The sequence below is a fragment of the Terrapene carolina genome, unplaced genomic scaffold, assembly GCF_002925995.2.
Source record: "Terrapene carolina triunguis isolate 2854851 unplaced genomic scaffold, T_m_triunguis-2.0 Scaffold211, whole genome shotgun sequence".
NCBI lineage: Eukaryota > Metazoa > Chordata > Testudines > Emydidae > Terrapene > Terrapene triunguis.
The window spans coordinates 12,266,581-12,293,733 of record NW_020664562.1 but is presented as its reverse complement, the minus strand read 5'-3'; the positions used below and the strand labels follow the sequence as shown (position 1 = coordinate 12,293,733).

General features: G+C 43.5%; 1 protein-coding gene across 2 annotated transcripts in view; it reads right to left on the bottom strand.

Moving 5' to 3' along the window:
- Positions 1–27,153, bottom strand: part of NEK7 (NIMA related kinase 7) — a 113,695-nt gene that overhangs the window by 41,687 nt on the left and 44,855 nt on the right. Inside the window, exon 4 of one of the 2 annotated variants that reach the window (XM_029912432.1) lies at positions 25,657–25,767. The exons of the other annotated variant lie outside the window; for it this stretch is intronic. Within the exon in view, the coding sequence (XP_029768292.1) occupies positions 25,657–25,767 (111 nt within the window). The remainder of the gene's footprint in view (positions 1–25,656; positions 25,768–27,153) is intronic. 2 annotated transcript variants of the gene reach the window in all.

Here is a 27,153-nt window from a genome sequence, read left to right as displayed (position 1 = left end):
GCAGCACCAATAACCTAGCTGTGGCAGCAGGCGCCCCCTGCTGAAGAGTTGCCAGACTTGACTGTTCCCCCTTGTTACTGGAAAAACACCAGGCAGAGCTACAGGTGGTTCTGGGATAAAGACTCTAGTACCACCATTCTCCATTTTCCTATAGAGAGTGGTAGGAAGCAGACCTAGGGAGAAGCAAAGGAAGGATTTAAAAAAGAGTAGGATGAAATACTGATGAGCAAAGGAAATCTTAGCAACATGTGTTTTCTATAGAAAAGACTAAACATGATGTGGGCAACAGGGAGGAAAAGAAGAGATTGCAGTAGTCAAGACAGCTATGTGGCCAAAAAGGAAAAGTAAGATTTTAGAAGTGTTTTGGAAGAAGAATTGGCATGATTTGGACACTATTTTTAGTGTGCAGGGCATGGGAGAGGGAGTGATCAGAGATTAATCCTTATGTTATAGACCTGGGTGTTAAGATCAGAGTCCCACTTTGCCTGTAGATGCTCCATTGTAGGTTTGTTTTCTGTATTTTTAAAAATTATTTTATTATTGTATTATCATGAACCACATTCTAATTTTGATATCATTTTATCAGTAAGGTAGCATTCTAACAGATTTGCCTGGGTCTCATCAGTTCTGGAATTCAAATTGCCTACCATTGGCATTGGAATCACAGTTTTTCCGACCAACATCCCTGGATTTCCTGTCCAAAACAAAAACCAGAATTTTCATCCAAACCTAAAGTCACTTCTCCTAGCAGATTGGATCTCAGCAGTGTTTGCTAAACAAAACAAAAAAAAAAGGTTGCTCATATTGTAGTCCAACATTTAAAGAGTCTCAACTGACCTAATATTACAACTAATACAACAAAGAGAATCTTCTGCATATACTGGACACCTGAGAATAGCAGCTGTTGCTATCTAGCTAATAAATTGAACGTATACAACAGAAACAGCTACTTTATTATACATGATTTGACAAATAAGTATCTATTAATTTTCTTTCATTATTTATATTTTATTCATTTTTCCAGCATCTAAAACTAACTTTTTATAGAGGTATTTCCATACCAAAATTAATCAATAATATTACATTATATATTTCTTTGTACTTTACAAACACCTTTTACTGATGTTTTGTATACTCAGTTACTGAAATACAGTACGTTTTTCCCCCAAGTCCAGGAGACAGCGCCTCTGATATTAAATACTTCTCTCCTACAGGAACTTAATACATATCAAGAAAACTTACAACAATAAATTATTTAACTATAGCAAAAAAAAGTAAGTGGAACTGTCAATTGCGGAATGGAAAATAATTACAAATAATTAAAAAAACAGAATTTCTTAGTATCACTGAAAATAATAGATTAGACTAATACAATGCATGCAATAGCATCTCTGGAAAGAGCACTGTTTAATGCAGATGAGATGGTAAACTGCAATCAAATATGATCTCCTTTCATAGATACATATCCCAAATGAAACACATTAGGCCACCCTTAACGTTCATAAAAATCCTTATAAGAGATAGGGAATTCTTTAAAATGCTTTGATGTTTTCCACTTTTTAACATATACAGATTCTTCTATATGCATAGTGTATAAAAATACTTCAATAAAAGGAAAAAGTTTATGCCCCTTTTTTCTTGTATTTGGCACTAACTCAAATGCTACTGACTCATCGTTCTTCATTACCTTCAAAAGTCTATATAATCTGTGAGGGCAACTCCATTTCCTTTTTTCCAAAGCCTTGAGACAGACACACTCTAGTTTTCTGAATTTAACTATGATTCCTGAAAAAGTTTCTGACTGACGCTCATTTTAGTTAGATTTTCCAACAGGACTAATCACTTTTGCAGTATCAATCTCATTTACTATCTTTCCCTGAAGATCAGTCCGTCCATAGTCACTCAGCTCCACTGATGTTTTAAATCACTCCTGAAAGCAAAAACTTGTTATGTTAGAGATGGATATCATCTATTGAAAATAAGAAGTCTCATCTTAGAGCCAAGAAGGTGAAATTTCCAAGCATTGTATCATTTTAGTTCTCTCTGCAGATAGACTCAGCTGAGCCACGGCTCCTTAAAATATATAGCAGTATGTCCAAGTTCAACAGTTCTTGTTTACATACAACTTTTCTTTCCAATAAATCCCCTTGAGGAGATTGGTACATCATCAACTGGAAGGAAAGTTCTTGTTATAAATAATTATATACGATTCTTAATAAAATCAGTGGCAAAGTACAGTAAATACAGCAGGCTCCCATCCTAACCCTATCATATTTGGCTTCATAAAAAAAACAAGAAACCCTCCTTCCCCATTCTCAAAGTGTTTAGTTATACAGCATAGAATTACTACTGACATTGAAGTTTTTTCACTTCATTAAGTGATAAACAGTATAGAAGAGCTAGTAGTAATTCTGCTCAAATTATTTTGCGTAGAGCATTTTGAACATGGAAAGCACTAAGAACTATTTTTCCAACTCCTTAAAGATGATATTCAGGAAGCAAATTAAAGTTCTAGGATCTGGGGACAGATGCCCCCAACAGGTTCTGACAAAATTAAGTTTCACTCCAAACAGTTTCTAACATTTCTAGATACAAAGATGACCTTCTAAAGATGACTGAAGCAGCTGGCCCTTTTGAGTCTGAAAACAGGTAAGTTTAAACAATAATTCTAAGAGTTATGCATTGCCACACCACATATCCGGGCTATTGACACTAAACTATTTAAATACGGATTATTTTAGCAGAAAAGTGCTAGTATGATTATTCATGGTTACTGGATGCAGTGGTGGACATAGGTGATGGCAGATTCCTCCTCTCCCCCACAAAGACACAGCCAAGGCTACAGGGCAAATCTACGCCCTTCTCCTCAGCATGCAAACACACCTTTAACAGAGTAAGCTGCTACTCCTGACCTTGCTCCAGTTAACAGCTCCAAGAATGGAGAAGCATTCAGAAGCCTGTCATGCTTCCAGGTAACACAAGGGTGGGAGGTGGAGGGCTCACTGGAACACAGCCTGCTGCAGCTGCATTATCCAGCTACAGTTGGCCCAGGGCCTCCCACCTACCTCTCCCACCTACCTCTCCCACCTACTACCCCCCATTTTCACTGCCTGATAGCTATGGGTATGTCTCCACTGCAATCCAAGACCAGCGTTAGTAGAACTCAAGTTAGCAGACCCTGGGTTTATTAACCGAGGGCTTAAGTGTGCATGCACATTCATTTATAACCCCAGCTTAGGAATTGTTGAACCCTGGGTCTCAACATGGGACTCCAGAGTCTAAAGTGCATTATGCGCGCCCAAATCCAACCACCCATAATCCCGACTTTCTAGCACCCTTCCAAAATGTGACCTATCTAGCCCTTTGTGGTGTAGTGGGGGAAAACTTGACTATCCACCAAATTTGACTGTCCAGAGGACAAAGGAAGTTGGCTTGTGTGACTGTGGAATACTTTTGGTGGACTCCCAGTGCACAAGTCCAGTGGAGATGCATCTACACTGAAAAGCAACAGGACTTGAACTGTGGGTAGGGTTACCACCTGGCTGGTATTTGACTGGCCTGGCCATTTTTTGTTTGTTTGTTTGTTTTAATGGATTTGCCAGTTGCCAGAAAAATAATTCACATTCAAGTATATAGTTAAAATACAGAATCAATGTAATTTGAGAAAAAATAATCTCAAGGAAGAGGGCCATAAAAAAAGCAGCTTTAAGAAACATGACCAAAGAAAGAAAATTATGTAACCAATCTTATCTATATGTGTTACCTCTCTAGATACTATAAGTGGCTGTTGAAGATGGCGGGCTGTGGAATTGACTTGAGGTTGCGGGGTTGCAGTGGGCTTGGTGTGTGTGTGGTGGGAGGGGGAGCTTGTATTTCAAAGGTGGTAATCCTAACCGTAGGTCCTGATTTGACTCAGGCTCAGACCCTCCACCCTGTGGGACCCTGGGTCCAAGCACTGGCTTGGAGTGATTTGCGTATACATAGAAGGGGAGTTAGGCTTGAGTCTGAGTTTGAACCCTGGGCTGCAGTCTAGACTTACCCTGTGACCCATTCATACTAAGCTTGTTTCATGAGCTTGTCTCAACTTTCAGTTTTACTAGTTTTGGCCTACTTCCATTTTACAAGCTTTCATTGCTGACCAGGGCTGTCAAACACCCAGCTGGATTGATGTATTTACATGGTCCACATGACAGATTCCAATCCTGCACAATACAAACTTTCATTTAAAAAGTGTTTCTAGCCCTCATGGTTGAAAAACAATCTATCAAATGTAACTCAATGCAGAGCTAATCTTCCCAAGTCTGCAGACAACCTGAAACAATGACTCAGAGGTGTGAACTCCTCTGACCTGTATTAATCTCAGTGATGTTGCTCTAAAACCCAATGAGGACACTTCAATGCAAATATTAAATATTTAATTGCTGATCATTGTAGAGAATGGCATGCAAAAAATGGTGAGAGCAAAGCCCATTGGGGAAGGGAAGGGAAAAGAGGGAAGAAAAGAGACAAGGACAGGGAAGAGGAACAAAGCTAGAGATGGGAGAGAAACAAGGGACAAAAACAGAGATGGTCCTAAAGTTAGGGATATTTTCCCAATGAGTTACGCCACTAGGATATGGAATAATAAACAATGGTAATAACCGAAAGTGTGTTGTCTTCATAGAAAGTCAAACATAATTCACAGCATGAAGAATTGCCTCTGACTCACCCTAGCCCAACACTAAATGAGGGAAATGATATTCTATGGTCAGATCACTGTCTGGCAGCACCATCTCCCTGAGGACACTCCACTTCCCAGTTAATCTGAATGGTTCAAGTGTGACTCTGTAGGCGGAGGATACACAGAGTGAAGGACTGATGGGGGAATAGGAGAGAGGAGCAAGAGGTTGAGGTGAAGACGAATGAGAGAACACTGGAGGAGATAGAGATATTATGGGGAATTAATAAGGAGGGAAAGTGACAGAATATGGGAAAAGGAGGACAAAAATTATTAAAAACACAATATGGGATAAAGAGGGAACTAATAGTATAGGGAAAACTACACTAAGGGAGAAGATGATGTAAAAGATGGAGGAAAAAAAGTGAGGAAGTTATATTGTAAAAGGAAACAAATGTTGAGTGAAGAACTGAAGCAAGGCAAACATAGCAAGTTACGGTTTGCAGTTTTGATGTACATGTGTGGGTCTCAGGATTTTACAGTGACAAGACAGATGAGGTCATATCTTTTATTGGACCAACTTTACTGGCAAGAGACAAGGTTTTGAATTTATGCAGTGCTCATCTTCAGGTGCAGGAAAAGTACTCAGGGAGTCACAGCTAAATACAAGGTGGAACACAACATAAAGCACTGTGAGCATTGGAGAGTTTGAAAAAAATTGTCCATGCCAAAAATGGGACAAATGTCACAAATCTTAAAAACAACAAACTGTAAACTGAAAATAAAAAAAAAATTGGTTTGGGTCAACCAAAACATTTTGCTTCAGTAATTTCCAACGTGTTTCATTTCAGTTTCAACATTTTCTTTACAAAAATTTCTATAGATTAACTTATTCAAAGTGAGAAGTCATTTCAAACTGAAAAACTTGAATTTTTAATTTCTGAAATGTCAAAAATAGGATTCTTCAACAATTCTGAAACTTTTTCAACGAGGAAAACTAGTCAAAACAGACCTTTACCCAAAAAAACTTGAGTTCTGACAAATCAGCATTTTTCAATGGAAAAATATTTTGTCAAAAAATTCCTAACCAGCTCTCTAGCAGTGACTTCCTTGTTAATATGACCTTGCCATCCTTTTATCCCAGAATATCAGTTTAAAATGAGCAGTAATAAAGAGGTGGACCTTGTAGTGCTCTTCTGGTCTTAGTGCCTGGACCCACCTCCCCTGGGTTGCCCAAACCCAGAGAGAGAGAGAGAGAGAGAGAGAGAGAGTCTACACTGTAATGTAAGCCTAGGCTTAATGGGACTTGAGTCAGCTGACCCATGTTTGGGAACTCTGGGCTTGGGCATCTACACCAGGGGCGGGCAAACTTTTTGGCCTGAGGCTCACATCAGGTTTCAGAAATTGTATGGAGGGCTGGTTAGGGGAGGCTGTGCCTTCCCAAACACCCAGGCGTGGCCCGGCTCCCACCCCCTATCTGACCCCCCCTGCTTCTCGCCTTCTGACACACACACCCCCAGGACTCCTGCCCCATCCAACCACCTCTTCTCCCTGACTGCCCCCAGATTCCCTGTCCCAACTGCCCCCCGCCGCCCCATCCAACCCCCACTCTCTCCTTCCTGACTGCCCCCTGGGGATACCTGCCCCATCCAACCACCCCTTCTCCCTGTCCCCTGACCACCCCCGGAACCTCTGCCGCTGACTGCCCCCCTGCCGTCCCATCCAACCCGTCCTCTCCTTCCTGACTGCCCCTGGGACCCATGCCCCATCCAACCCCCCCTTCTCCCTGATCGCGCCCAGAACCACCGCCCCCATTCAACCTCCGTGTTCTCTGCCCTCTGACCACCCCCACCCCTATCCACACCCCTGGCCCCTGACCACCCCCCGAACTCCCCCGCCCTCTATCCAACCCCCCTCCGCCGCTCCCTTACCGCGCTGCCTGGAGCACCGGCAGCGGCGCCGCCCAGGTGGAGCCAACCATGCACCGTGCAGCAGAGCGCACCGGGTCAGGCCAGGCTCAGCAGCTGCGCTACCCCAGGAGCCTTCAGCCCCGCTGACCAGAGCATTGCGCCGGCATCGCAGTGAGCTGAGGCGTGGGGGGGGGAAAGAGGGGCAGCAGGGGAGGGCCGGGGGCTAGCTTCCGGGCCAGGAGCTCAGGGGCCGGGCAGAATGGTCTCACGGGCCGGATGTGGCCCATGGGCCATAGTTTGCCCACCTCTGATCTACATTGTATTGTAACCCTAGGTTAAGAATTTTCAGACCTGTGCGCGAACCTAAGTCTCTGGGGTCCACACTGCAGTTCACAGAACCAAGTCAAAGTAACCATATCCCAGAGTCCCTAGCGCCCCATCCATTGAAATGTGACGACCACTAGCCCATGGTGCACTGTGGGGAAAATTTACTGCCCAACCTGAATGTTATCAGGAAGCAGCTCTCTTTGCAAAAGGCTCAATCAGTTCGCTCTTCATTGCAAACCCAGGAGGCTCTCTGATAGTGTGCTTGCAGATCAGTGACCAAAACAGAATGAGTAATGCTGACCTGAGCTGCTGTCGTTTGCCAAGGGAGGGGCAGCTTTTGTTTTCAGTAGAGTGGATTGCAGATTGTTGAGATACAGAGGACTAAAGAAGATGTCCAACAGAATTGTGCAATACTTCTGGATGACTCCCATGACCTGAATCAAGTGGGACTTGGCTACACTGCAAAGCAACAGGTGCTGGACTCAAGCCGGACTCTACAATCCTGCAGCATTCTGGGACCCTGGGTCTGAGCCCTGAGTTAGCCCAATTGTAGTATAGACACAAAGAAGATTAGCCTTGCACCTGAGTTTGAATCCTGGACTTACTGGGTTACAGGCTTACATACCCAGTATGTCTACACTGTACTGTAAGCCCTGTGTTTGAACTCAGGCTCACGCCTAACTCCCCTTCCATCCACACACAAACCATGCCAATCCAGGGTCCCAGGAACCATATGAGTGGAGGTCTGAGCCTGAATCAAGCCGGGACCCACGGTTCAATCCCTATTGCTTTGCAGTGTAGATGCAGCCCCACTGGACTTGTGCTTTTAGAGTCGATCAAAAGTATTGCACAAACCCATGAGACAACTTCCTTTGTCCTATGGACAGTCAAGTTTGGTGGACAGTCAAGATTTCCCACACTGCACCACAAAGGGCAAGATAGGTCACATTTTGGGAAGGCACTAAGAAGTCTGGGATATGGTTTGTTGGACTTGGGACTCCAGAGTCTACACTGCATTATGCGGGCCCAAGATTGGACCCAGGGTTCAACAATTCTTAACCTGGGGTTATAAATGAGTGTAGACGCTCAACCCCTAGGTTAACAAACCCAGGATCTTGCTAACTTGAGTTCTACTGACCCTGGGCTTACGTTGCACTGGAGACATACCCAGAAAGAGTGGTAGCAATAAAGAGGAGTGAATTGCCATTAGATTTCCCTGTCCAATAATGGCGCATGAGGGCAAGGGGATAAATGGCCAGCACATTAAGACCCCTTTCCCAAGACAAACGTTTACTTCCTTGGGCTGCAATGGTCGTGGGTGTCCCAGCCAGACACCTCCCCTAATCCCAGAGAAGCTTCCAAACTAGTACAAGCACAAGGCAGCCTAGGTTTTGAAGAGACTTCTTTAAGGCTTCTATAAGAGTGTGCAAAGAAAGTCAGTAGAGCATAAGGAACTCAAAAGTCATCTGGGACCCGAAAGAGATTGGAAACAAGCCAACTCAGTGTACAAGCAGAAATAAGAAAAAAATATCTATTTTAGAAAAATACTTTCTATGAAAATTAAAGATAGAGAGCATTATTTTTCTATTATAAAAGGAAAAAGTAACACACAAAAGGATATTACCGGTACCTTAAAAAATCTTAATGTCAAAAATTGGCTTGTGTGGTTCATAGCCCTATGTTTTCCATTCATAAAAACACTGTTAATAAAAATATATTAAGCTTTGTTCTATAATTAATATAGCCTATGGTATAGTCTCTTAATAGTATTTGCCTCCTGAAAATACTGTTTAAAAAATAACTAGACAGCTTTTAAAAACTAAACACAAAAAGCTCAGAGTAAAAGGTGACACACGTTATACATAAAAAAACCCTCTCTACATTAAGACAGACTGTACAAAAGCATGCTATGTTTTGAAGTCTTTGACATTTCTCATAGACATCATTTGACGTTGATGCCCAATCACTTTGAACTAGAAAACATGGGCAATATAGTAAACCATAATCCAAATCCAAATCCATAATCCAAAAACTCACAATTCTTAGGACTGTTGGCATGGCTTGTAAGTTTATTGTTTTATCAGGTCAGATAGAGGTCAGCAAAAATCACAGTAATTTTCAAGGCTTTTATTTACAGTAGAGCTTCAAATTTAAAAATGGAGAAAATCTGAGGTTTTGGAGAAAATTATAAATTGAGAATATGATGTTGAACTATATTCTAAGGATCTTTGACGTCTAATGATACTAAACAAAGAACTGTAAATATTATGACTAAAGGAAATTCTTCATACCCTACTCACAAATTTATTCAAGAATCATACTAATAGCAGAAAAACAAATATCCTTAATTAGCTATTATAATTAAGATTTAAAACCCCAATGTTACACTGATTATTTTTAACTGGAAAGAAGGTCAGAATAGGATTTCTGGGACTCTGGAAAGAATACCAAATGTCTAGATAATAACTTGGACTTGGGCACATTTTCTGAGAGGAAACATATGTCACTAGAATTATTTCAGTTATTCAGGAGAATAATTACAATTTACAAGGACAAAGAATTCATTTCTTTCCAAATGCAGAAAGCCCACTGAGAGAGACTTCCAAGTTCACCTGGAACCTAATTTTGTTCATTTTATATAAGCTTGTAAAACATTTGCCTCATTTTACATGGATGATGTACTGGATTCACTAGTATCTATAAAACTGATATTGCATTTTAAAATTGGAAAAACATACACAAGTATTTTTTTAAAAGTAAGAAAGTGCATATGTGATATTTTTATATAGTCAGGATTATATTTCCTATTTTAAGAGATTTGCTAACATATCTGTGCTTTATATTGAGAATGCATGCTTTGATGTTTATTATGATGTATGGTGATTTACTTTTTTATGGCCTGTTTGACACACTTATTTAAAGTTTGTATTTTTAATGTGTTACGAGAATTTAAATGAAATACTCATTTTAAAACTATTGGCTTAGTACGTATCTTGATCAATGATTTTCTAATTATTTTAATTTTTTTCTTACAGCAATTTTTTCACAACAGATATTTAATTTATCTTGCACAGCAGAATTATATGTGTCTTATTTTAGACACTTGAAATCATATCCTTTCAACACTTTATTAAAGGCCTTACTTGTTTTCAACAATTCTTTTACTGTCCTATTTAAATAGTGACTTTCTTGCTTCAATGCAGTTAGAAGGTGTGCGATTTTTCTTTAAAAATATATCCAGTTACAGCTCTAAAAGGTAAGCAGTAAACAATTGAACTGTCACATAACATCATGGTTAACAGAAAAAGGAAGAAGGGGAAAGTATGGCTATTAAGAAAAGGGAAAAGTACTCTGCAGCTTTGCTTTGAAGGTCATCAAGACTAAAACCTGTCTTATACTTTAAGGCAAAAGACTGTGTGAGAATTAGAGACCCCAAAAAACAACTAAATCCAGCATTTTACATTCAACCTGAGCAAAAACTATTTAAAAAAAATAAACTATGAAATTGTGTAACAGATTATGAGATATTCACACAGATTATCTCTCAGATAGGTTTCTCTGGTAAAAGTAAACAAGTTCCACAAACATTAAAATGGAGATTGAGCAAAGGAAGTGGGAAAGAAGAATATAGCTTTATTACCAATTTAAGATACACTAAGAACTCAGATATCTAACAATTAAAAAAGCAAATTAACTCCAATTCAATTAGACTGATAGTTATTACAGATAAAATTATATTGGATTTCAAATTCTATCATACACCACTTTGGATTTTTTACCCTATGTTTGGGGAGCACTTTATCATACAGCAGCCTTAGGTGTTCAATTATCACTAATTGGGAAATACTGACTATCTAGACTATTAATTAATTACATTTGTCAGGATGCTCTGAAGCAATTTATTATTTACTTGTAAAAATGTCTGATGCAATGGTATCCAGAAGTCTAATTCAGGAATACAGAATAGCAAGATTTTTTTTCTTTCTTCCCTCACCCCAATTCAACAGTGGATTTGCAATAGTGTGGTATATTCTTATCTTGATGTATGATAATTTATGTTTGTCTGTTCCTACATTAGCTGTAACTCATTCATGCACATCCGTACAACATTTGAGCATTTCAATACTGCTTGCACCAAGTGATTAAAAATCATGTCATGGCACTCAAAAGTATGGATTGGCTTAAAAATAATGACTTTTTAATTTTACACACACACAATTTGAGAATCTTTTTATTTATCTTCTGGGTTGGGGGCCTTTACAGCACTGTCATGGGGTTTGCTCCACTCACCGCTGTGGCACCGCCTTGTGGTTGGCTCATCTGGGGATTAGCTCACCACTGGTTTGATGCCTCCTTTTGCAGTTTCTTTGCCCCTTGTCCCAATCTCTCACTTAGCAGCCTCTCTCATACTCCACCCATTGCAATGCTTCCATTTCGTGGCTTGGCCCTCTGGCCAGGTCACTAATTTCCCCTTGTCTGGGGTATCAAAACTTCTCTAACCAAATTGCCTCAGGCTGTTTTCAGAGTCCATCACTCCCTATGGCTGGTTGGTGAACCCACGCCTGCCCTCTACACTGTTTTCCAGCCTAGGGACCCGACAATCAGCAGCTAAGGTCAATGCGGTCTCACCCTTGCTGCTGTTTCGCTACGGTTCTTCCTATTCCTTTCTCTCAACCCTGAGAGTGACTGCTGCTTCTCTCCCTCCGCAACCTCTTTCTGCAAGCCCAACCTCTTCTTATCAGCTGGGCTTCAGGTTCAGCTAGGGGTGTATATCGAGCCTACACCTCACCTCATTCTGTCAAGTAGCCACTTCTGAGCCATTTTAACCCCTTCGGGGCGGTATGGGGTGAACATACCATCACAGGTACACTTGGGTCTCTGTTTTCAAGGTTCTTCCTATAATCATGCAGGTTAAAACTTTTATTTAAAAAAAAAAAAAAAGAGTAAGCTGAAATTCTCATGTAATCACTGAAGCGTTAAGAAAACTACAAAATATCACGAGACTTGTAAAATCATGAAAGTTGCCCACACTAGTGTTTGCACCTCAGCTTGTCTAGTGAAACACAGCAGTGAGAGCTTCCCTGGTCAATACAGATGAATCCTAATGTATCAGGTGACTTTCCTCAGATGCCTATTCACTGAAGGCTTAAAGTGAATAGCACTCACATGGGAAAATATTTTTAACTGAGGACCTCAATGGTACTGAAATTGAACAACAAGAACTTAGTCCTTTACAAAAGGGAAGTTAATAAAAGCTCATCCCAATGACTCCTGGAAGAGGAGAAAACAGAGAGTCAGCGCTGGGTTGTGCTATGAGCTGTGGCGATAAGACTCTGTGCCAGCATCCTGTGAGGTGGCAGTGATGTCAATTAACACACAAGTAAATTTTGTATAGTGCTGTTTTTCTTGGTGATTAATTGTTGGCTGTGTGTTGTTCAAACTGTGGTCATTTAAATTTTCAGTAACATACTTCTGTACCCTCATTGTGGCAAGGCACTTAGCAACATGGTGCCCTGTTAAGGGCTCCTCTTTGCCTTCGAATAAAACTGACAGTAGCATGATGCCATTCATATTGGAAGCCATGGTACGATTTCTCCTTCACAGAACTCATTATTGCATTTCCCCCCACCTTAAGTGACAAGACAAACACACTCACACAGAAGCTTTGTCAGTTTTTCCCTTCTGTTATATATCACTTATTTTTCAGACTATTTTAGAAGTATTCCCCAAAACACACCCCTGAAAACCAACTAATACCAACTGAACAGCAGCCTATCAAGTAATTTCTCCCACAAGCAGTACGAAGACCGAGTGCATCGTGACACCTCATACATATTTAATGATAGCCTGATAGGCTGTCATTAACATCAAACAGCAATCTAGGTTTGCTACATTAAACATGATTCCTGTGTTAAGAGGACATCACAAACTGCCTCCAAGATTTAGATACTAAGAAATGCCCACCGACTTGGACAATGTGTAATTAGGCCAATTGCAATGAGGGAGACATTAGACACATACTGGGTTAAAAAAAAAAAAAGCTTCAATGGGTCATAAGACCAGACATGCCATAAGGCAATCTGTCATAGAATACTCATATTAAGAAGCATGTCAAATCAGAACATTCAAAAGAAAAGACAAACGTTCCTTTATGTTGTATGAAGTGTAAACGTACAGAATTAATAATTCATGGCACAGAAAAAAATATATCAGATTTGGATATAAATATTAACGGGACACAGTCAACTTGTTTAGACTACAATTTTGACCGTCCTATCTTAAAACTGTCAGTCTAGTGAGGAGCAGTCTTCAAAGCATAGAAGTCAATTAAAAAATACATTAATGTGAAAAAATTAAAATTCTCTGTTCTTGTAGGACCTACACAAAACAACGCTTTTCTGCTTTGTGTTCTGCTGGGGCAGAGCGAGCACTAATTAACTAGGATACTTGATTCCCAGAGTTATGCTGTGTTGACAGCAATCATATTGGTGTACACGTAAGAAAGTAAACCAAAATGACATGTTAAATCCAAGATCCAGAGGTGGGGGTAACAGGATAGGAATGTAAGAATAATCAACATTTGACAAATTGAAAGGTAAAAATGTCACGTTGCCATGGAGTGATCTGTGCAAGTTGCAGAATTTCTCTTGGAAAAAATATCTAGACTAGGGCTAGTTGCAGAACAATAAAACACAATTTATAAAATAGTGAACAAATACTATACAACTAGGTATATAACTCGTCAAATATTGCACAAAAAAGGTATGTTACATATTTTTTCAACCCATATGAACCATAAAATTCATCAAGTACTATATTTGTTGAATACAATTTGATTAATTAAATCATTTTAAGAATCTAAAGAAATGTTTAATCATCTCTGGAAAATGATGAAATTATTTTAAATAAGCTATTGGAGACTCTCAAAGGTTTTAAAAGATATACTCATGTCCAGTCGTCTCTGCTTCTGATCTTGTTAAATAAAACATTTGAAGACAATCTGCAGCAGTCATTGTGCTAAACAACCAAGAAAATGGTCAAAATATGCACAATTTTAATTGAAAGCATGTATTTACAGATGAACTGTAAATATGAAATGCATGAAAACAGAACTTTCAAGAGAAAACAATGAACATCTATTATGGTGGAAAATAATAGACAGGCAGTGGAATACTTTACTCTCACCCGCACTCATTTTGGGGTATTCAAAGTCTACTAATAGCCTCACTTCTTTCTGAGCCCCAGTTCAGCAAAACGCTTAAGCACCTACTTACATACTTAGGTGCTTTGCTGAATTGGTTGAAATAGGTGTTTCTTTCACTAACCACTAACTTTTTCTAAATGATTTTGATAAAATGTATGCAGAAGACCTGAAAATAGTGTTGGAATAAAATGACACTTTCTTTCACTGATTATCAGTTGATACAACATCATGATAATCAAAAATGACCTAAACTTAAATAAAAGTGACCTCATTTTCAGATGTGCAGACTATCTACCATGCCCATTTACTTCAACAAAATTTGTTGGTACTGTACTTGGTATTTGTTGGTACATGACACTTCTGAAAATTACACACTTTAGATCATGTATACGATACAAACCGTTGTCAATGTAAATTATATGGGCATGCAACCACCAATGTTTGTGTATCACTTGGGCATGTGCGTACTTATCTGCTTGTGTCAGCGCTGTGTGTAAATTTGGAAAATTTCATAGCGTGTTGTGGAATCAAAATGATTTGCCAAGAATGTCTGGGTGCTAGGAGTCAAGTTCCAGCATGCAACTTTCTCCATCCCATAATATCATCCATATCCTATAATTTTCATGCTAAAAAAAAAAGGACACAAACCTGCACATCACTTTTCTGTATCTGCCATCTTGGACAGAAGCATGGAGCCTGCAGAGGTCTGCACTGTTCTCATGAATGTTGCAAATACAGGGCACATGATTCTCCTTGTATTTGCAAATCTGCAGCAAGCAGTGCACCAATGGGGGACATGAGGATTTGTTTGAGGACCGTTTGCTGAGGAACACAGCAAAAAACAATTCTAGGTTGTTGGTGGCATTCATGGTGCAACTATAGATGGCGGAATGTTGCTTCTGGACCTTAGAAACGAGCACTGACTGGTGGGATTATATTGTAATGCAGGTCTGGGATGACAAGCTGCAGAACTTTTGGATGCAAAAAGCCACATTCCTGGACCAGCCTGCCAAGCTCACCCAGCCCTCCAGAACATGGACAAAAGAATGAGTGCCAAATTGAACATGGAGAAGCTACTAGTGAATGCATGTTGGAAGCTTGCAACACTGGATTGCTACTGGTCAGTAGGAAATAATTTTGAAGTTGGAAAATCCACAATGGGAGCAGTTGCCATGCAAGTGTGTAGGGCCATTAATCATCTGCTGCTACACTGGATTTTGACTTTAAGCCCCATGCAGGACATAGCGGATGGATTTGCAGCAGTGCGAACTGCTATGGGACGATAGACAGCATGCATATCCCTATTTTGACACCAGTGCACCTTGCCATAGAGGACATCCACAGAAAAGATTACTTTTCTATGGTGCATCACCAGGACCACGTCACCAATAATGATTTCGAGGACCCAGCCTACCCTTTGCTTGCCTGGCTAATGTAGTCATACACTAACCACCTCGACAGCACCAAGGAAAGATTCAGCTACTGCCTCAGCAGGTGTAGAATGACTGTTGAATATGCTTTTGGGGAAACGGAAGGGATGCTAGCAGTGTTTACTCGCTAGATTGGATCTCCATGACAAAAATATCCCAATGGTTATAGCTACCTGTTGTGCCCTGCATAATATCTATGAGGCAAAAGGGGAGAAGCTGCCACCAGGGCAAAAGGCAGAGGTGAGGCTGACTTTGAACAGCCAGACACAAGGGCTAGTACAAGATCCCAGTGTGGAGCTACGTGGTTGAGGCAAGCTTTGAAAGAGCATTTTAATAGTTAGCCACAGCAGTGGTCTGTGCTGGAGTGTTGTTTGGGAGAAGACTGCAGAGTATCTCCAGGAAAGTTTAATCAAGACCTCTCAGGAGAATAAAAGGGACATCCCTGTGCACATAAAGTATTCCATATGTCCCCCTTCCCCTGCCTAACCCAATGGGGAAATGAAAAGCAGATGCCAATTCTACCTGTTTGTTGTACCTCTACCACTTCTTGTACGAGTGAAACAATGAAAAGTCGATACCTTTGTCTTGTTAACTTGGGGTGAGATGGGCACCATCTTTAAATTTAAACATTGTAAGAAAAAATGCATGCACACATACATCCAAGCCTTCACCAGGTTCATCTTCGCTCACCTGGCAGGACTGGCTACACTGTGACAGAGTTCTCTGCCGCATTTCTCTCACTCTCCTTCCTCTTCCTTCTTGCTATTCACAGCAAGGGTCTCTGTCTCAGGCTTCTCCAAGGTATCCACAGTGGTCTGCAAGTGCTAGTGGAGTCTCCGCCAAATATAGCATGCAATTCCTTGTAAAAGAGGCAGGTCTGGGTGAAGCACCAGATCTGTTGTTGCACTCCCTAGCCTTGTGGTATCCCTGGATGAAGTTTCCTTCTTTTGATACAGCACTGCTGCTGATCCCTCTTCTAACCCTTTGCCTGCATGCCCAGTGCAATCTGCTCATAGAGGTCAACATTTCTAGAGCTGGTCTGTAGCCTCTTCTCCACACTGGCCCAGGAGATCCAATACTTCCTGTCTACTCCAGGCAGGAGCACAGCTAGTGCATGGATCCGTCATAGCTGCCTGGGGACTTGAACACAACAAGGATGAACTGCTAGGTGTGCTTGCGAATGTGGGCAATCAGGAAAAGACATTCTAAAAACATGCAGGGGATTTTAAAGGAGCGGGTGGCTTCCAGTCTCTCTGACACCTTAGGTAGATTTAAAAATTGGGGCCAGAGTGGTCACTATCGCAGGGAATGGGGCATTATGAGGACAGCTGCCAGAGGACTGTTAGCATTGACACAGGTCATGCAGCATCTACACTCACTGTGTCAACCTCAGTAGGTCGACCACGTCTCTATGTTGTTCGGGGAGGTGGAAGAGAACTGAACTGGATTAAGTAACCTGTAGATATCACTTCCAGGATCCATTTGTGCGAGGTGATGAGCTCTCATGAAAATAGAAAATGGGACAGATATCCCCACAGGAGTTATGGGGAGATATGTGCATCATAGCATCAGGAGCAGGAGAGATATCATGACTCCTGTCCACAGAGTCAAAATGGTCATTTCCAGGATGTCACTTACTGGGAGGTTGCAGTAGAAGATGGTCCTTTCCTTGTGAACCTAGGTTTCTTCCTGGGGATTCAATTATTTTTGTGGGCTGATATTATACCAGGCAAGTTCACTGAGCCATCTGTGATATACTGTACTTTCTCTTTGCCATAGGTGTATAGATGGCAAGAGATGGTAGAGTTGCCCTGGAGTTGTTAAGAGAGAAGGGACCTGTCCATGGCACCCCTGAATAATCTGGGTCCCTCAAAAAGGTCTTTGGTGCTTTATACCTCCGGAAGCAGACCAGAGGACTGTAGCCAAGAAACCTGGCTGTCATAGCCATGGAGAGAGCAGCTGTGTCAGCAGCAGCTAGTGAAGCCTGGAGAGATGCCTTGGTGATTATCTGACTTTGCCTTATCAGAGCTTGAAATTGTTCCCTCTTTGGGAAAGTTCTTTTGGGTGGGCAGTGGTTTTTAATCCACCCATTTACTTGTATGTGGTATAGAAACAGGGGTTTGCCAGAACATACAGGGGCCATCAGAGCACCACTGACGGGCAAGGTGATTTGCCCTGAAAAGATATGTGAACAACGTTCAACAAGGAGTGCTGGGGCTCCTGTATCTCTTCCAATAGAATATGCAGGGTCTCAACTAAATGTTTCATATGATCCTGAAAGGCCCTGAAATCATCATCATAAGATGATGGGGGAGGCAAGACAGCCTTGTCTGGTGAGGAGGCAACTTTATGGGAAGGTGGTGTTTCTTCTGCAGGTGGCTCTTGCTGCCCTGTAAGATATTGCTGTTGTTCTCACAAGCTGGGACCCTGTATAACTGGACAGCATAAGGGACTCAGGGGTTCCAATAAGCCCACTGTTGTGGAGCATAAGGGAAGGGGGAAAGACTCCACATTTGTCCTTACCAGTGATGTCAAGTATATCTCCCACTAGAAGTTTCATCACCAGGGTGTAACTTCTAATAATGGAGGTCAAAAGGGTGACCCTGCATAGACACTTCCAAACCAGATGCAGTGTCATCTGTGTCAACTGGAGTGGCAAATGGTGTCAGTACTGGTGGTCAAGATGGCACAGGGACCTGGAAGGGGTCCTGTAATTGCAACGTTACCAGAGGTCGATAAGGACAGTGAGTCTGTAGCATCTGGAAATGCATCTATGTACCCTCAAAGCGTTTGTGAGGGACTGGAGGCTGTGGCAGTACTGGATGGTGAGACACCCTTCACTACCATTTTCAACAGGAAGTAGGCGCCAGGAGGTGAGACGGTACCAGTGAGTAATGTCTCTCGATACCCCTCAGCTACAGTGTTTCAGGCTTCTCCAGGATCCAAAGATCTTCATGAGTTAAAAGACTGGACAGTACCAGCAAATCTGGGTAGGAAACATCAGGAGTCAGAGGCCTGGTCTACACTAGGCGTTTATGTCGAATTTAGCGCCGTTACATCGAATTAACCCTGCACCCGTCCACACCACGAAGCTATTTAGTTCGACATAGAGCTCTCTTAAATTTGACTTCTGTACTCCTCCCCAACGAGAGGAGTAGCGCTAAATTCGAAATGGCCATATCGAATTAGGCTAGGTGTGGATGGAAATCGACGCTAATAGCTCCGGGAGCTATCCCACAGTGCACCACTCTGTTGACGCTCTGGACAGCAGTCCGAGCTCGGATGCTCTGACCAGCCACACCCCGGGAAAATTTGAATTCCTTTTCCTGTCTGGGCAGTTTGAACCGCATTTCCTGTTTCGACATCGTGGCAAGCTCAGCAGCAGTGGCAACGATGCAGAGCTCTCCAGCAGAGATGGCCGTGCAATCCCAGAATAGAAAGAGGGCCCCAGCATGGACTGATTGGGAAGTCTTGGATCTCATCGCTGTGTGGGGAGATGAGTCCGTGCTTTCCGAGCTGCGCTCCAAAAGACGGAATGCAAAGATCTATGAGAAGATCTCTAAAGCCATGGCAGAGAGAGGATACAGCCGGGATGCAACGCAGTGCCGCGTCAAAATCAAGGAGCTGAGACAAAGCTACCAGAAGACCAAAGAGGCAAACGGACGCTCCAGAGCCCAGCCCCACACATCCCGTTTCTACGAGGCACTGCATTCCATCCTAGGTGCAGCCGCCACCACTACCCCACCACTGACCGTGGACTCTGAGGATGGGATATTGTCCGCGGCCGGTTCCTCGGACATGTTAGCGGACGGGGAAGATGAGGAAGGAGATGAGGAGGACGAGGCAGTCGATAGCGCTTACAACGCTGATTTCCCCGACAGCCAGGATATCTTCATCACCCTTACAGAGATCCCCTACCAACCGTCCCCAGCCGTTATCCCAGACACAGATTCAGGGGAAGGATCAAGCAGTAAGTGCTCTAAACATGTAAACATTTATTTTTAACAGAACTGGAATATTTATAATATTAACAATGTGTTTTTCCTAAAGTGCTTTAAACATGTAAACATTTATGTGCAACAAAACTGGAATATTTACAATATTAACAAAGGGTTTCTCATGATTTCTCTGCCTTAGGCGCTTCACTTTTTAGTCCCAACTATTTAAAAAAAATTTAACAATGTCCGGTTATTCATGATTCTGCTGCCCAAGACGCTCCACTCTTTAGTCCCAGTGCACCTACGCCAAAATCCGGTCAATATGGCCGGGGATAGACGCGAAATCCTCATGGGAGAACTCTTCGTAGGTCTCATGGAGGTACTTTTCCAGCCTGTTCATCAGGTTCCTGGGTAGGGTGATCTTATTGGGCCCTCCGTGGTAGGACACGTTTCCGCGCCACGACACAATCAGGTACTCCGGTATCATTGCCCTGCAGAGCATGGCGGCATACGGCCCTGGTTTCTGCATGCTTTCTCGAAGCATCCTTTCCCTCTGGCACTCCGAGATCCTCAGCAGGGTGATGTCGCTCATGACGCCCTGCTTTGAATTAGGTAGGGGAAAGTTAGTATTGGGACTGCTTGCCCGTTCCTTTACAGAACTGTAACCGCCGGTTTACAGCCACGCGGTTTACAGCCGCGAGGGGTGGGACAGGGACAGAGTTCATGCTTGCAGGATTGCTGCCAGCAGAGACTCGCATTGCTTTCAAGTCTACGGCTTACCATGTTTGCCAGCTACACAAAGTCCGGTGTCCTGCCCCGCTTCTCAGATTGCCACTGCAAGACCGCAGGCACTGTAGGCGAGGGCCGAAAATTCGACCTTGTCCTCAGTGCGCATGTGATAGGTGCAGTGCATGGTCTTGTTCACAGAGAAAGACTATGTTCTTTGTTCACAACTACATTTATCTGTCTCAGGAATTCACTCCCTTTTTCCAATTCCCACAGCCACATCTGCGACTGTCTCCCAACCCAGCCTGGCCTCACACTCCCAGAGGCTAGCGCAGATTAGGCGGAGGAAGAAGAGGACACGGGAAGACATGTTTGCTGAACTAATGGGATGCTCCCGAGCCCAGGCAGCCCAGCAGACACAGTGGAGGGAGAACTTGTCACAAATGCACCGGGCAAACATGGAACGGGAGGAGAGGTGGCGACAGGAGGACCAGCAGGCGACTCAAACGCTCCTTGGACTAATGAGGGAGCAAACAGACACGCTCCGCCGCCTTGTGGATGTTCTGCAGGACCGGAGGCAGGAGGAGAGAGCCCCGCTGCAGTCTCTCTCTATCCGCCCTGCCCCGCCACCAAGTCCCATACCCCCCTCACCCAAAGTCCAAACACGGAGGGGCGGCAGGGGCCGTGAAAACTTTCACTCCACCCCTGCAGACTGCTCTAGCACTAGAAGGCTCTCATTCCCCAAAATTTGAAAAGTCCTTTCCTACCCGCCTCACACAAGCCCCCGTCCAAGTTTCACCACCCCTCGTTTCATGTGTGGTTCATAATAAAATATTTGTTTCTGTTAATTACTGTTTCCATGATTTTCTTTGGGAGGAGAGTCTGTCTGAAGGGGGGGAAGGGGCTTGGTAATTGGACAGGACAGTCACCTTTAGCAGGGTACAGAGGCGGGGGCAGGTCCAGCATCAGGACACATACACAGTGCAGTCACTACTTGCCCTGCTCAGTCTGGGAGGTGGTTTTCATGTTCTGTGGGTGGGGGTGGGGAGCTATGTGACTTTGTGGCGGGGGAGGGCAGTTACAGATCTTATGCAGAGGTCCTTATCCTGGATCACAGAGCCAAGCAGCAGGGGATCTGTAACCCTCCTCCCCCGCCACAAAGTCACATATCCGACACATACACGCAGTCCCGTCCAGGAGTCCTGGCAGGCTCCGTTGAGACAACCAGTCCACCAGTGCGGAGCCTGTCATTCCGGGAGTTTAGAAGCAGCATTTGCATCACAACACTAAACCCGCCCCCCGCCACAGTCTGCGTCCCCGGTTTAAAACATTCCCGCGAAAACAGTAAAAAAGACAACGGTGTTCATTAACAACAAAACAGAACAGATTTTATTTTTTGGGAAGGGGGTGAAGGGGGTATGTAGCTGGAGAGGATAGTCAACATAAACTGGGTAAATAAACGGGGGCAGGTTCAGCTTCTCTTTAAACAAAGTTAATAGTCACAGGTTACCCTGCTCACTGAGGAACCTAGCTTTCAAAGCCTCCCGGTTGCACAGCGCGTCCCGCTGGGATCTTCTAATCGCCCGGCTGTCTGGCTGTGCGTAATCAGAAGCCAGGCTATTTGCCTCAACCTCCCACCCCGCCATAAAGGTCTCCCCCTTGCTCTCACAGAGATTGTGGAGCACACAGCAAGCTGCAATAACAATGGGGATATTGGTTTCGCTGAGATCACAGCGAGTCAGTAAGCTTCTCCATCTCCCCTTGAGACGGCCAAAAGCACACTCCACCACCATTCTGCACTTGCTCAGCCGGTAGTTGAAGAGTTCTTTTTCAGTGTCCAGGGCGCCAGTATAGGGCTTCATGAGCCAGGGCATTAGCGGGTAGGCTGGGTCCCCGAGGATCACTGTAGGCATCTCCACATCCCCAAGAGTTATTTTGTGGTCCGGGAAGTAAATACCTTCCTGCAGCCGTCTAAACAGACCAGAGTTCCTGAACACGCGAGCGTCATGAACCTTGCCCGGCCATCCGACGTTGATGTTCGTAAAACGTCCCCTATGGTCCACCAGTGCTTGCAGCACCATTGAAAAGTAGCCCTTTCGGTTGATGTACTGGCTGGCCTGGTGGTCCGGTCCCAGGATAGGGATGTGAGTCTCATCTATAGCCCCACCGCAGTTTGGGAATCCCATCGCGGCGAAGCCATCTATGATGACCTCCACGTTTCCCAGGGTCACTACCTTTGAGAGCAGTAGCTCAACGACTGCGTTGGCTACTTGCATCACAACAACCCCCACGGTAGATTTGCCCACACCAAAGTGGTTCGCGACTGACCGGTAGCTGTCCGGCGTTGCAAGCTTCCAGAGGGCTATGGCCACTCGCTTCTGGACAGTCAGGGCTGCTCGCATCCGGGTGTCATTGCGCTTCAGGGCAGGGGACAGCAAGTCACAAAGTTCAAGGAAAGTCCCCTTCCGCATGCGAAAGTTTCGCAGCCACTGGGATTCATCCCAGACCTGCAGCACTATGTGGTCCCACCAGTCCGTGCTTGTTTCCCGGGCCCAGAATCGCCTTTCCACAGCATCAACATGACCCATTGCCACCGTGATGTCCTGGGCGCTGGGTCTCATGGTTTCGGACAGCTCTGTGCTACTCTCCGACTTGAGGCCCTCACGGCGGTGCCGTAGCCTCCTCTCCTGATTTCTCTGCATCTGCCTCAGGGAAAGGTGTATGATAAGCTGCGAGGCGTTGAGAACGGCCACAACTGCAGCGATGGTCGCAGCGGGATCCATGCTCGCAGTGCTGTGGCGTCCGCGCTGTCACTGATCAGAAAAGTGCGCGAACTGATTTCCCGCCGGCGCTTTCAAGGATGGAGGGAGGGAGGGAGGGCGGTAGTGACGGACGGATGACGACAGTTACCCAAAATCACCCTCGACACATTTTTTTACCCAGAAGGCATTGGCGGCTCGACCCAGAATTCCAATGGGCAGCGGGGACTGCGGGAACTGTGGGATAGCTGCCCACAGTGCACTGCTTCCAATGTCGACGCTTGCCCCGTTAGTGTGGACTCACACAGTCGAATTACTGTCCTTAGTGTGGACACACAAGTTCGACTTTGTAATATCGATTCCACATATTCGATTTAAGTGAAATCGAACTACCCTCGTAGTGTAGACATACCCAGAATGTCCAGTGATACTGGAGAGAACACCGAAGTACGATCAGTGCATCTTATGTCTGTTAGCTGGAGGCAGTACCGATGGCTATTTCAGTTTGGCTCTCAAGTTCATGTATCTCAGAGGCACAGAGACCAGTGCCAATGCAGGTCCTGCCTTAGATAGCTTGCCAGTCAGTTTCTTGGTACGCAGCATGGATTTCTTAGCTGCTGCTGTCTTGGTACTACAAGGGATGGGACTGCGGGTTTAGACGGTTCCAAAGGGCCCCCAGGGTCTTTTCTTACTGTCGCTGTAGAGATGGTTGCTGCAGCGCTCTGTGGATCATATGTATGGGGGGCGGGATGACTCAAATACTGTGGGTCTCAGCTAGCACTCCACTGATAATTGTTTGAGCCTGTCCTCCTCAATTTCTTAGATATGCTCTTAAAAACTAAGTAGATCTTACATTTGGAGGAGATGTGAGACTTCTTGAGGCACCAAAGGCAGTTTGAAAGTTCTTTGCTGCATGAGAAAGACCTATGGCAGGTTTGGCAGGGTTTGAAGCCTGGAGTGTTGGGTATAACCTGCACTTGTGGCTGTGAATCATGGACTGTGAAAAAGGAAGGTCCAAACAGTGCACAAAAATAGAAGAAGGGAAAGGGAGCCCCTCCTCCCCTTTTAAAAGCACAAACTGTGCTAAAAACAATGTATAAATAAAAATACTAAGAAAATAAAGAAAATTTGGAGTAAGAGATGTAGCAAGCCATAAGGCTAGCTACCAGACACTGCAAAACTCTGTCTCAAGCTGCAGAAGGTTCAGAAGGTACTGGAATGTCGGCTGGTCCCTCCCTAAATGCCCTTGTATCAGAACACAAGAGTGCCTAATGAGCAAGCATGTACCCACAGACACTGCTGATAAAAATCTTCAATCCAGAGTGCACGGGTGCACACACATCCTGACATGGAGCATCCATAGCACCACTATTCGAAGAAATGTCATACATGCTACTCACTTAGCCAACTTGAAGGAAGGAACTGCTAAACTAAAAACTGTCCCCAGATTATCTGAAGAGCATCCTCTCAAATGACATAAGCAGTTTTAGCTTTACTGCTTCACTAGAAAAACCTAGTTATAGATTGGAAAACCATATATGCAGACAGAGACTGAGACAGACAGACAGACACCATTGTGAAGATAAAATCATTGATTATAAAAATTGCAGAACTGATAAATAAGGCTCCATGTCTGTCACAGAGGTCACGGATTCCATGACTTTCCGTGACCTTCATGACTTCTGCAGCAGACCCGTGCGGCTGGCCCAGGAGCCGCCTGAGCAGCTCGGGCAACCCCTGGTCAGTCACATTGGCTGCTGCTGGGGCAGTCTTGGGCTCCCCGTCTCCCAGAAGCAGGTGTTTGGGGGTGTGTGGGGTGGGGCGGGGCTTGGGGCCATTGCTTACCTGGGGGGCTCCTGTCCCTCAGCTCCCCTAGCTCCACATGCTGCCTCTGCTGGCAGCCAGGCACCGCCCCCAAAGCGCCCATTAGCTGTGGTTCCCAGCCAATGGGAGCTGCAGAACCGGGGCTTGGGACGGAGCGGAGGCAGCATGTGGAGCTAGGTTGCTGGGGCTGCCGCTTCCCAGGAGCTAGATAAGGAGCCTGCCCCTGTCCCACCAACTCCTCCCCCCCCCCCCCCCCCCCCCCCCCCCCCCCCCGCCCCCCCCCCCCCCCCCAAAGCACCCGCGGCACCCCAGTTTTAGTCAGGGATATTTTTAGTAAAAGTCATGGACAGGTCACAGGCCTGTGAATTTTTGTTTACTGCCCCGTGATCTGTCCATGACTTTTACTAAAGATATCTGTGACTAAAACATAGCCTTACTGAGAAAAATGTTCCAGTCCCAAGAGCCAATCATAAAATCAGCAACTACAAGCAGATTTCTAAAATCTCATGGACTGTTCTATGGGCCCTAATTACTTGTGAAACACAACGTACAGAAGAAGAGCTGAAGCAACTGACCTAATCTCAAATGTACCACAGTTAGCTACTGCGGCATAATAAAAGCATTTCCAAACAAATTTGCTTCCTTAAGCGGAGGGGTGGGGGGAGAAAGACTTTGCAAGTTTCTTGTTTGAGTCTCTGAGCACCTGTTCTTTAACAATTATGGCTTGCATTTCAAATAAATCAAACACAATATTTGTAATTTAAGAACCAAAGACCCAGTTTGCAAGACCCAAAAGCTGAGCAATTAGAATGAAAAGTGAATAAAAACATAGTACATTGCTCCAAATAGATTATTAAAGGCTATTAAAATAAAATTCATACCTTTATCATTCTAGAGAGGTCTCCAGCATCTGCTAATTCCAACACTATGTTTAGCTCATTGTCTTCAATGAAGGAGGCATAGTATTTAATTACATTTGGATGATTCAGTTGCTAAGAAAAGATAAATAGATGTTTCATTCTACAGCATGTCATCATCTTAAATCACTGACCAATGAAGTATCCTTTCTTAACAAGGAAAAACTAATACGCTACAAAATACTGTAGTATGTTACAAAAAGTATGTGCTAACATGAATTATTTACATAACGTAAACATTTCAAGTTTGCAAGAATTTCTGAACCCATTTAAAATCCATCAAGTCTCAAACTATGCTATAATTTTGAAGTAATAAAAGAAATGTAAGTAAATATAAGTTTATTTAGATTAATATAAAACCTCAAAATAATTCTGGAGGTTGTTAAGCCTCAAATTGTATTCAAGTGATAACTAATAAGACAACATAAAATACCATAAGATGACTAAAAAGATCTCTAAGAATTAGGTAGGATTTATTTTTAAAAGTTAGTCTTCTAAAAGTAAATAAATTTACATGTTAAGCTGTAAGTTAATAAAAACATGAATTGACAACAAAAAGTGCATGTTTATGTTTTGTAACAAACATTTGCTCACTCGCTCTCTTTTTTTAAAGTCTGAGCTAATTTAACAACCTTAAAGCTAACTCTATCTTTCAGGAAAGGATACTTATTTAAATATCAAAATGAAGCAAAAAATATCAGCAGGCTTCAGGTGTCTGTAGAAGCAGGTAGGTAGGTATGAGAAATGTGTTGAAGTAGGTTAATAGTTGAGTGGAAAAGACACAGTTTAACTTGTAGATTTTCAACTAGGATAATTCAGGTTTGTATATAAGAAGTTAAAAATGTATATTATTTATAGATACCTATATATGATTTCCTATCTTGCAAGAACATGCCGGTCATGGCCAAACTCAATGTATTATAAAAACTAAAATTAATCCAAACTGTTGTGTTTCTTGGAAGTGACTAGGCCAGCTGTCAAAGTCACATGGTTAGGTTGCACTTCTGACCCCCATTAGGTCTATCTCAAGTGCACCCTTTCAAATGACAGGCCCTGAGCCTTCCCGCCTCTCAGAGTGGAATGCTAAGATTCTCTCACTCACAGAACCAGTTCTAGACTGAAACATCGCTCTCTGTGGAAATATGCTTAGAATGTGTTTTATGCTACATATGCCATGTAACATATCTCCGTAAAGGTTATGATCTACTGAATGTATTAATCCTATTTGCATGCATGTATCATTTTTCTATTCGATGTTATGAGTGTTGGCTGTGTACTGGCTTGATTTCTAAATAACCTTAGTAGAGCATTTGGTCAGTTTCTGGAGAAAGGAAAAGACGGTTACTCACCGTTGTAACTGTTGTTCTTCGAGATGTGTTGCTCATATCCATTCCAGTTAGGTGTGCGCGCGCCGCGTGCACGATCGTCGGAAGATTTTTACCCTAGCAACCCCCGGTGGGT